Genomic DNA, 12,332 nt, shown 5'->3' with positions numbered 1-12,332 from the left:
GGGTGTTATGAAGTGCTGAGTGGCGACTAATATTAATACATTCACATCTTAAGTGGACTCGGGATTCCCAAGCTAGACAAGCTCTCCTTCATTTCATACAGGACCAAAGGAATGAGGGAAACGTCCTTTAGGATGAAGCCGGAATCACACTGTGCCTTCACAACACCGATACCAGAACCGACTTGCTTTGGGGGGGGGTGCAATGGTGGAGTGGTGTTTGAATTAAAGTCTAACACCTTCCTTACAGTTGTGCAGACTAAAGGTAGAGTTGTAAATTATACTATTCCAATATCCTGCCCCCCTAAGGCAAGTCATTAAAACGACTTGCGTGCAGAACGAATGCGTGCTAAAGACACATTCGTTCAAATGACAGAGTTCCTAAGGCATGCTTGAAAAACGCATGCTGAATTCCATCATACATTCAAGGAATGAAGCGAACACAAAACATACGAGTGAGTAATTACGTTTTTTAAAGAGATAAAGTGCTGGGCGACATTAGCTAAAATGATATCGACACAAAAGAGGCAGGATGTACCTTGAACGTTGTTCTTTATAAAAACAACAAAAGAAGATTAAATGAAGACCAGACTGCTCCTACCATTACAAGGGCATGCTGTTAAATCACTAAGCTAATTCCTCTTCGGTGGGAAACCCATCATCAGGGGGATTAGATTAAGTCTGAACCTCACCAAGATGAATCTTATGTTGTAAATACCCCACCCTATCTAAATAAGAGTATTCCCCCCTCCATAGTGGACGGGACAGGGGGATTTATACCATTTGACTATCCAGCAGTGTTTAGAACTCCTCTCTTTGTCCAATCATGGACTCTAAGCTACTGATGAAATTGAAATAAATGTATACTTTCACACACAGGTATATACAAGGATATAGTAGGAAGTTAATGTCTAAGTGGTGTGAGAGTGTTTACCAAGTCCTTACATGTGTTTTAGTGTCTTGGAACCTTGAGGTTTTCACTCACAAAACATTCAACTTGGCGGCTCCCATAATTCTAGCATTCTTGGGGTTCCAACTCCATCTTCCTCTGTACACTTGTTGCCAAGCGATCCATCCAGTGAATCACCTTCCAATTAATGCCATAATTGATGCCAGCTGCCCACCTGAGTGAATTAGTGCCCGCCTCTCCAATGAATACCACCAGGTCATATTCAGGGAGCAATAGACATGTCTTCAGGAAGATGCCCTCGAATCTTGTCTTGGGGAAGGAGGAAGGGTGTTTCAGTGTGTAATACTGTTTGTCAAGTGGCCTTTGTACTTTGCAGGAGGGATGATCAGCTTTGACGTCTTCCCCGAAGGCTGGGACAAGCGCTACTGCCTGGGTATCCTGGACGACGAGAGTTATGACACCATCCATTTCTTTGGGAACGAGACCTCACCAGTGAGTACTCTGCAATACTGTGTCCTCGTGCTGTGACCGGTGAATGACTTCCGACCCTGCACTACTACTCGCAGCTTCACGTGCTGTTGCCGGTACAGCGTCGCAAACAAAATGGCGGTAGCAGATAGCCGCGTGTAAGGTCAGCAGACAGGGGCGTGGGAGATACGGTACATTTCTCAGGGCGGGGTCAAGGACAAGCCTGGGGTCTGGGTTGGCTCTAAGAGCCAAAGCACGAACCGAGCCATCAAAAGATATAAAAGGCCAACGCATGTCATGAAAAAATAGTATAATTACTTTATAGTGCAGAAAATATATATTTAAGCATTTCTCAGTGTCTCCATTAAGTACCTAGTATTATATCACTGAATTGAGTAGCATTTATTGGAGGTGATATATATTTTTTTAAAACAAGAAATATTCACGAGTACTCCTACACTCTGATATTGTTGCCATGAGTTACGCATAACGTGTCTGTTAAATTTCTTTATATATAGTATATATTGTTATTAAATGTGAAGCAAGAATATCCGTATTTACCAAATATGTGAGGGCTTTGTTAAACATAGATCATGCACTTAATTACTTTAACATGCTCTCAAACTGGATGGTTAAGGAAAATGATACGCAGTGAAGTAAAGCAATAGGCGTGGCTCAAACAATGTGGTCAAGTGTGGAAACTGGGATGGGAGTCCTGGATTCCGTCTTGTGCAGTTCAGAGACTCTAGGGTTACATCCTTCTCTCTCTTGTTTAACACCAAACGACAGTGCTTTGACTTCAGTTATTTAATAATTGTTATTAAGTTATTGTTAGCATACAGAGTTTTTTTAATGCCCTTCGCACCTTAATTCAAACTGACACTATGTGTATTTATAGGCATTGTCATAAGGTTCAAAGGTGGGCTTTTTTGTTGGAAATGTTTCCGCAGACACTGATGATCAAACACAGTGATGGAACAGGGCTGTCTGAAATCATACTGCACTGCACAAGCAGCTCCTTGAACAGCTGTACCCTCAGGAGCAAACTCTTGGGGGCTCGGAGAACTCTTCGTTTTTTGCTAATTATTGAATTGAGGTCATTGAAGTGGTGAGCTTCTCAAATTGGTCCTTTCCTCAAGTCAGTCGAGCCATCATAACATTAACATAAAGTAGCATCCGCTGCCGTCCCTTACACTGCTAGCGCGCCCGGCTTTACAAACTGAACCATTTTAGGAGCAGCTCAACCACTCAACAATAATAATTAACAAAAATAATTAACAAACCAAAACACTATAGAGTTCCCACAGAGCTTGCTTCTCCGGTTACAAAGCTTCGAGGAGACATAGGCGAGGAGCAGTGAGACTGCTGAGAGACATGCTCTGCCTGCCACTGCACACTTCAAAACTGGAGGAGTGGGGGAGAAGTCATTGTCCAGTGCTTCCTCCCATTCCAAAACCTGGCTGGGATAAATCCTCCTGTCCCCCATTGTTCCTACGCCCATGGTCACAGGTTCAAATTATGGTGGGCTCACTCAGCATTTCATACTTCTGGGGTTATTAAAATGGATGCTGTTAACTTAAGATAATTGTAAAACTTATTTACACTAAGTTGAAGTCGCGGACCTTAGGCAGTTACTGCTAAAGACTAATCTAGTAAAATTTTAACTTTCTGCATCCTCTTCAGCAAAGCTCAGGTTTTCTTTCCAAGAACCTTGATGGAATGCTTTAGATTTCCTCTCTAGTGGACACTCCCTATTGGGAGACACAATCTCGCTCCATCCCTGGGACACCATAAATACAAATCACGAGTCTTACACGTCCCCACAAAGGGAATAAGCTGCACTCGTATACAGCAGCGCTGATCATTGACCCTTGCAGGAAAGGGGTCCCCCCCTAGGGAATTGTGATTTCAAAGCCACCATCTAACAACCTGTCGATGCAGAGGCGACAGAAATCGTTGCTATTGGCACCTACTGCCCCTGCTCACGATAACTGGGCACAAGCCTATCTAAGAAGATAGGTTTTTTCCCCCTTACGCAGGCGTATTTAACGTTGGGCGGAATCCATGCCAGATTTATCCACATGGGATGAATTGATGTACAATACATCTAACTGGTAATCGTGTAGCCAGTGGGTATCCTGCTAATCTGCCTTAAAACGAGAGCTGCGTTACTTATCGTAGGTTCATTTGGTTAGGCTTCCCTACTTTTACAACAGCCATGGTCTTTGGTCCATAAAGCATAACTTGTCCGTTCCTGGTGGATATTGTGATTACCACTTACATTTTACCACCGGGTATCCACTCAACATTGGATATTGCTATGAGGCTCCAGAAGCTTTGTTCGCACAACACAATTCTGCATTGAAAAATAATGCTTGGTGTGATTTGGGTTTTAATTACTTGCAAATGTAGTATATGTTTAATTTCTGGTTTGCCATTGTAAGGTGTGCAGGTTTTAGCTACAGATGTGAAAATATGTATTCCCGCAGTAGCCAACAGGGTATGTGGCCCAGATGTGAAAATGATTAGTAATCCTTATTCAAGACATGTTGATGGGAGATGCTCCCGCTGCAGGTTATGCCAAATTCACAATTTAAAGTACCGGCCTTCTAGGTGCTACATTTTACTCCAACTCGGAGGGTTTGGTGGAGTTAATTTGAATAGTCATATTTGCGGCCATCACTTGGTAGGGAGGAAAGTAGGGCCTCATAATCTGTGACATGATTGACCATTAGCAGCAGGGTATGGACAAAAAAGAGCTTGTACAATGGGTGGATAGGGAGAACTCCTATGTGCATACATTGGCACTCCAGTACACCACATTTCTTATTCACTACGCTTAACCCTCAAAACCAGTTACAGGTAGCTCCCATGGAGATCTGCTGTGTGGGTACTTTAGACGGGCTTTGGAAACAACTGCCTATAGTGTGCCATGCGTGCTTCCAAGAGGAAGTGTGTCCTTGTAAACGGCATGACTGCCCCAGAAAAGATAGGAGTGCTTGTGATGTGTCGTGGATCCTTCTAAAAGTAAGTGGGTGCTGGACAAGGTTGCCCATTGTGAGATTGGAATGTGAATGCCTCTAAGAGGGAGGGAGTGCCTGTAAAACTGGAAGGGGCTGTGAGTTCCTTGTATTTGGCATGTACTTTTACTAAATTGGGATGGTCCAATTGAAATTAGCTGGCTCTGCTTCCTATGTCTGCCTGAGATGCTTGTGGCCATGCCTTTCTATGCCTCCCTGAGACATGAGTGACCATGAATATTTCTCTGTTCTCCACAGGGTGGTAACGACTATGAGATTTACGCTGACCCTCGGACAGTGGGGCACACAGTGAGCTGCCCCCAGGACACTGTGCGGCGATGCAGAGAGCTCTTTTTCCCAGAGATGGCCAGCAAATCCTGAGACCAAAGCCTTCTACATCATCATCATCTCCGCTGCAGGAGAATATCATCTTCCTCCATGCATCTCAGGTCCCTTCTGCATGGCTCAGAACCTCTGAATGTCAAGTGTGCAGCCCATGTTACCACACAGGTAACTGCTTGCCTATGAAAGAGATCTCATTTTCCAAAGACAAAGGGATTACACTTGGGCTAGCTGAAGAAGAGTTGCAGGAACTTGCTATGTGATCTCATGCACCATTAAAAGCATCACACTACCAATGCTCCACATGGACGACAGGTTTCCCTTCACGGAGGCTGATGACTCCTCACGTCATCCGAAGTTGGAGCTCAGGACCTGCTGGGTCTTTCAACAATTTAGCTTCACAAGCGGCACAGAAGAAGGTTCTGTCACTGAGGAGAAGGACTACAACTCTGAAGGCCAGATTACGTTGGCAGGGGCATGTTCTCATGCTGCCACTATTTGCCCTGAGTAAAGGGTCCAAATGCTGTGTTTAGTTCAACACAATCTGTGGCTATGGAAACATATCTGCTGGCTGTCTCCTTCCTCGCATTGGGCGCTCTGTGCGGGGTGAAGGAAGTTGCAGCAGTGCGTGGTCCTTGTGATTCTCAGATGGTGCTCATATCAGTTGTCTCCAGTCATCTGTAGTTCTTTTGATAATCGGTGCCTCTCTCTTTCTGACTACATAGGTGATACCCACTTTCTGTTCCTTTGTCCCTTTGTAAACCTGCAGTTGGTGCTCTGGGAATGCAGGATCCTGCCCTTGGACAGCAAACCAAAGGCCACCTTCTGTAGATAGATGCCCACCCTCAAAGACGTCTCCAACATCTCTCTGAAAGCACTGCACTGCATGTGGAGCCTTTGCCCAGCTGTCGGATTGTGGTGCAACTGTAGCATATCGATACTCTCCGCGACTCCAAACTTTCCTTCTTTTTTTGGGGGGTAGTTTTATAAAGCTCAAACTCGACCTGAAGATGTTTGGTATCAGAGCATCTTACATGAGCACCAGTTTCGTTACAGGCAGACACATTATATTTTGTTAGGCACTGGGAGATTGTGATTTGCCCAGAATCACAAGATGCTGAGCGTTGTTGCTGAGACTCGAAGCCAGTTCCCCAGCTTTGAGGTCGACCACTCTAGCCAAAGGTGACATCTTCTCAACAAAGGAGGATAGCTTAAATGTCATCTGCCTACTTTGAATCTGTTCAACCTACATATGAAGGTCTAGTGTTTGCAGGCCTTACCTTGGTGCATGAGCACCAAAGCAACCTAAACACCAGTCTGTGGTAAAGATTAAAGTTCCCTCGGCTCTACCCAAAGATGGCGCACTTTGTGCTTTTCACAGTACGCCAGCTGGAAAGATCAGGAATCACTTAAAGCAAGAAGGACGATGGTAACAGGGGCTTATTGAAGAGAAAGCTGCATCTTGTCATCCCACCTTTCTCTACCATCATCTCTGGCACAAAGTCAGATACTTGCATGCTTAAGAATTTAGCTGTGAAATGCTCCAGCCCTGGGTCACTGGTTCATGTTTCCGAAGTGGCTACATACTATGTTGCACATGTACACGTCACTTATGCTGCTTTTATCCAGAAGCAGGAACCTCTGCCCCACAAACAGAAGTAATGTTGATATCCTTTGTGTTTATCCCAATAGAAATCAGTGGATCGCTTTGTATGTGTTAACATCATTCCACCTCAGATGCTGCCGCCTGGTTATTTTACAGGGGAGGATCTCTGGAGAACCTCCGTTCTGTAGTGTACACCCATGCTCGATTTCTTGCAAAGCATGTGGCTGTGCAGTCAGCATGTCCAGTCTTTACTCTGTTTTTCTAGGAATTTCTTGGTCGTAGGATCAAATATGGCTGTTATGATGCATGTATCCCACCCTCAGCCTTTGCCTCAGGAGCTATCTCTGAACAGCTGCACAAACCTCTTTATCTAGTTTGACACTGAATGGGCGATGGGACAACTTGGATGCTCATTTCAAACCTCATTTCATACCTTCACAAGAAAACCAGGCCAACTCAATCTAATTGTTTGTCTCGGACCAGGCGGTAGACAATGTGGCCCAGAATCCTGCCTAAAACACATGAAGATTCCCAGTTGCAGAACCAGTCTGGAGGAACTTGCTGCCAGATCTGTTAATTCCTAAACATTACGTCCATTTGAATGTATTTAAGTAATGAGCATGCACTTTTCCTCCTGCTGCAAAACATGATGGTATGATCTAGATGTGTTAAAAAGGCCCATACATGTAGCTCAAAGTCTGTAAAATAGCTGAGTGCTGATTCAGTCAGTGGTATTGCACTAAGCAAAACACACACAAAATTCAAGCCTCCAATTGCTCTCCTCGAGCTCGAATGCTGCGATCTATGCTTTTTGCTAAACTCCTTCAAATACATGAGCGCGTCATGGATTCGAAGGGACTCTTGTATGGTTGTGTTCACGTGTATTTGGGACACGTCTTCCTGCTCAACGGTCAGAGTGATCCCTGTACCACTTCACTCATTGCCTTTTGTAGAGTGTCCAACAACGTAAGATTGAAAGGAATATCTGGAGTACATATGTCCCGTAACTACCTCCTGCTCCGCCACTGTGTTGTCTTTACTAGCACTCCTATTGTTTTGTTTAAGTTATCATACACACTGTAAAGCACGACGGTCACTGCTGGGGTGGTCTTGATTCTTCTGCACTTTCTGCCTTACTTAAGATATCCTAGAAAGTAAGCCTGAAGGATAGCTCCAACATCATCATTTGCTAAATCAGACAGGACGCCCGTGAATTTCTCTCCTATTGATCATAATGCCTAGATTGGGTCTCTCAAATTCTAGTGCTTGAAGGATGCGTCAGAGTCCATCAGTTTAACCTGTAAACCCTTGCTTTTTAGAAGCAAGCTACCTACTACTGCACTCATTACCTTTTTTACAGACTGACACATTCATTTTTTGTGAGGCACGGGGAGATTGAGTGATTTGCTCAGAATCACAGGATGTTGAGCGTCCCTGCCAAGACTTGAACGTGCTTCCCTGGTTTCGAGGTTGACCGCTCTAGCCGTTTGGCCACATCCCCTCCCCTCCCCTCTACCTCGTTTTAAATAACCTGCGATCAAGAGATGGTGTCCTCCCAGGTCGTCATTCTAGAACACTGATATATGTGTGACTGCACTCATTGCTCTTTAAGGTATCCAGGACGTTGAGCTGGGAAGGGACACAGGGTTACAGCTATCCAAGGCTCTGTTCAGGTGCAGGGGAACTCTCTACTTTGAAACCGGCTGTGTTGTCTTCGGTCTACAGACCCAGTGGTCTGTGTGTTGCTGTGTTCATTATCTTGTCTTGGGAATCCTTTAAATCAGTTACAGTCCTGCAGGCATATTGATGTATGTTCACCAAATCTCCATGGTTAGGAGACATGAGAATTTTGAGCTAAACATTCTCAACCAGATCCAGTTGTTTAACTCTCCGCTATGGTGCAGGAGTTTACTGCATGTTATTGCATCCATTGCCTCATATAGGTAATCACAGAATGTAAAGCTAGGAGGGGCAAACTGAGTCCTACTGCCAAATGCAACCCTGGTTGCCACGCCTGCTCTGTAGTCGTGACCTGAGCTATAATAGTCCGTTTTCTATCCAGTGTCTCGGATTATAGAGCTGGCAGCAGGTTCTGTGGACCTCCTATGCACTATAGTAGTGGTTTATGTGCTGTTGAACTCGAATGCCTTGTGTTGGGTTTCCTAAAGCTGAGAGGTTGAAGACCACCCCCACGCTCCTGTTTCTTGTACCTGCACACTGAGGTATCTATGACTGTCTTCAGTGCTCTTTACAGTCAGTCAGTCAGTCAAAATTACTTTATTCGGTTCATAGCAAAAACCATAAAAGTACATTGAACATAAAACAGTACAGCCATTTAAAAAACAGTTGACATAAAATTACAATAAATAATTACTCAGACAATAAAAAGATATACACTATAACCATGTGATCTTTTTCCTCAATCTCATTGAAATTACTAAAAAAGTGGCAATATTAAATATTTCCCAAGGAGAACCCAACATCTGAAGATGCATGAGAGCTGGTTTCGCCTGTCTGAAGCCTTTATTTTTTAAAAGAGGAATGATATATTTTTTACGGATTGAAGACAGGTGTTCACAGAAAAAGATAAAGTGCATAGTGTCTTTTATTGAGAATCCGTCACACGAACAGATCCCCAGATCCTTCTCCTTAGTCCAGCCCGGGGAGTCAGTCAATAAAAGATGGAATTTGTTCAATCTGAACTTAATTAATAAAAAACGATGGTCCATCTTATTGACAATACCCAAGTAAGGCTCTAAACCGTTAGATGTGGTAATCAGCTGATGTGCCTTTACAGTGGGTTTAAGTAATTCTCTTTCCTCCCTTGTTAACATGGCCCTCTGTTTATGTGTGTCTTTTGCCCATTTTAAATCCCCCCTTACTATGGTGCTTGGGTTCTCAAATAACTCGGGTCGGCCCAAATACCTTGCTAGAATTTTAATATGGTTCAGCCACGGTATGGTTTTGCCATACTCTAAGGATAGGCAATCCTTTAAAATGGCATGGTTCAATTCTAGTTCAGGATTTAGCCAAATCGAGAGCCATTTCAAAAGTGGGGCAATGACTATACGATCAGTTAAATAGTCAATCCCACACTCTTGATGCACTATATAGCTAGAAGTAGAACATGGGAGGGATAATAGTGATTTTAGGAATCTATTTTCTACAACTTGTAGATCAGAAATGTTTTTAAAACCCCACAAGTCTGCCCCGTATAATGCGATGGAGGTGCATTTTGCTACATAGACCTTCAACATGGCTTGCATGGGCTTCACCCCCAATTTGCGTCCAAATTCTAGGACAGCGAGTGTGGCCCTAGCAAATACATTGCGTTTGGCAGCCAATTGTGGGGCCCAAGTGGACTTGTCATCAAAAATGACACCTAAATAAGGGAATCTTGAGACCCGAGATAAAACATGACCTTCACAAGACATGGTTTTAACTCTCTTTGGGATAGAACCCACGAACATCACATGGGATTTGGAGAAGTTCACTCCAAGATCAAGTGCAATCATAAATTTAGCAAAAGAATCTAAAAGCTTTTGGAGCCCTACAGCCGTACGTGCTAAGAGAGCGGCATCATCAGCATACAATAATGCTGGGATGTCAAATTTGCCTGCCCTAGGAATATCCTTACATGACTTAGTTAATGTAGAGCCCAATTCATTAATATATAAAGTAAAAAGCAGGGGGGCTAAAATGCATCCTTGCCTAACGCCATTGGTGATTCCAATTTTATCCGTGGAATTGCCCTGCCGGTCATATCTGACCGTGGCAGAGAGGTCTCTATGCAAATCTGCAAGAAAATAAACAATGTTGGCATCTATTCCACAGTTTAATAATAACCCCCACAATTTTGAGCGATTCACTCGGTCAAACGCCGAAGACAAGTCCATAAAGGCCAAATACAAGGCCCCTTTTTTAGCAATGGTATACTTGCCTATTAAAAGTTGGAGGTTCAGGCTCTGGTCTATGGTCCCGCGGCCTTTTCGAAACCCATATTGTAGACACGAAAGGGAGGCTGTGTCTTCTAACCAATCAGTTAGTCTGCCCAGGACCACACGCCCCAGAACCTTCACAGCTGTGTCAATAAGGGAGATAGGTCGGTAGCAACTAGGATCCCCCCTGTTACCTTTTTTAAAAATAGGTATGATTACTGATTTGGACCAGGTGTCAGGAATCCCAGCAACACATACCCGGTTAAAAACATTGGTTAATACTATGGACCATGTCTCAGGATCAGATTTAAAGAGGTCCGCTGGTACGCCATCAGGGCCCGGGGCCTTATTGCTTGTCATCTTACTGATGGCCTCGACCACCTCTTGCTTAGAGACTAATAAAGTATAAGGGTTCACAGCGGTGGGAGATATGCTCGATTCACCACTAGATCCCATTTCATAGACTGTTTTAAAATGTGAGTGCCACGATTGTTTCCCGATACCGCAGTCTAGTTGATCATTTCCTATATCGGAAAAGAAGGGTTTATTCACCACAGACCAAAACTTTGCACTGTTACTTATTACGTCCACACTGGAAAGTTCTTCCCATGCTTCCTCCCTAATCACCTTTTTCCTGGCGTCCAAGGTGCTCTTTACGTTATAAAGAACGTTGAGCTGGGAAGGGATTCTGAGGTCCTTCTTTCTAATCCTATGTTCGGGTTCAGGAGTGATCTTTCTGCTACGGACTCATTGCCTTGTTTTGGGTGTCTCTGATTCTGGGGTTGTAAGGATATTCCCTCCACACTGTGCTCTGTACCAATGATCTCTATCGTACTAATTTAATTGTTTTGGGTAGTTCTGGAAGCCTTATCGCTCCACACACTGTGCTCTCGTCCAGTGGTATATGTATGGCTGATTTCATTGCCTTGTCATGTGTAACCTGTAGTTCAGATCGAAAGTCCTCCAGGGTCATCCACTGCCAGGACTAGCGTATTACTGAATGTACAGCTGGAAATCACTTCCTGAGTCCTCGTGCCAACACAACCCTCTCCAGCCCTGATCTGTGATTTCTGTTCTCTTGTTCTCAATGCTTTGCCTAAGTTATCTCAGAACACAGACCATGAAGGAACCCCTGCTTCTTAGTGCCTAACACTCCACCTACTGCTTTGCTACATAGATGTCTGTACTACAATTCTCAATGTATTACAGTAGAACTTAGAGCTTTAAGAAACCCCAAAGAACTCTGTGGCTAACTCATCAGCATCTGCTCTGGTACTTTGATTTTTGCACTACTGTTCTCAATCCTTGATCAAAGTTATCAGAGTACTTGAAAGAACCTTAAGAACACCAGGGCTAATACACCACCCCTTTCTGTGGTACGGTGATCTCCCAACTACTGTTCTAAAGCCTTTCTCTAGAACATTGAAACAATGACATGGAAGATACATCCAGAAGCTCATTTCTGGTTGGGGAAGCCTCCATAGTGTTCTACCCATAGGTTTATTATGGCTTCTGTAGATGTATCAGCTGCACTTTTCACTGGTATGTCCTAGGTCATCATCTAAAATGTCTTGCTCTGAACCAAGGTGGATTTCATCTATTGTTTGACTCTCTTTCTTCCCTCTTCCTTCAAATATGCAGGTGTGTCACGGTTGCCCTTAGTTATACGTTTGTGAAATTACAGTGTTCTGTAATGGCATTTACATATCTGTACCATGTAATTTATATTGAAAAAACAGAAACCATTCATGCTGCATAAAAAGCTTTAAGATTTTGTATTCCTGTATGTTCTTCCAATAAAACAAAATATTCAGAAGCTGTGAAAGGAAGGGTTTGGTAATCTTATGGAATAATTTAAAATACAAATTACATGCACAATTTACAACATTGTAAGGAGGTAAGAATATTTTTCCCTCCTCTCTGCAATGAGATAGTAGCAGCATCTGACTATCATGCAAAGAGAACTCACAATTCTGGAACACTGGAAGAAAGTCCTTGCTTTTGGTGGGGTCTCTCAGTGCCTTTCTCGTGGAACGTCTCCTATTTGTGGG

The 12,332-nt window shown here is 43.6% G+C and overlaps 1 protein-coding gene across 1 annotated transcript in view; it reads left to right on the top strand.

Moving 5' to 3' along the window:
* PMM1 (phosphomannomutase 1) overlaps positions 1-12,108 on the top strand; it is a 57,002-nt gene extending 44,894 nt beyond the window's left edge. Inside the window, exons 7-8 of the mRNA XM_085601216.1 lie at positions 1,284-1,399; positions 4,654-12,108. Of these exons, the coding sequence (XP_085457342.1) occupies positions 1,284-1,399; positions 4,654-4,776 (239 nt within the window). The 3' untranslated portion in view covers positions 4,777-12,108. The remainder of the gene's footprint in view (positions 1-1,283; positions 1,400-4,653) is intronic.
* The last annotated feature ends 224 nt before the right edge of the window (positions 12,109-12,332 follow it).

Source organism: Triturus cristatus, chromosome 4_2 (genome assembly GCF_964204655.1).
Source record: "Triturus cristatus chromosome 4_2, aTriCri1.1, whole genome shotgun sequence".
NCBI classification, from domain to species: domain Eukaryota; kingdom Metazoa; phylum Chordata; class Amphibia; order Caudata; family Salamandridae; genus Triturus; species Triturus cristatus.
This window is presented reverse-complemented; position numbering and strand designations above follow the sequence as displayed.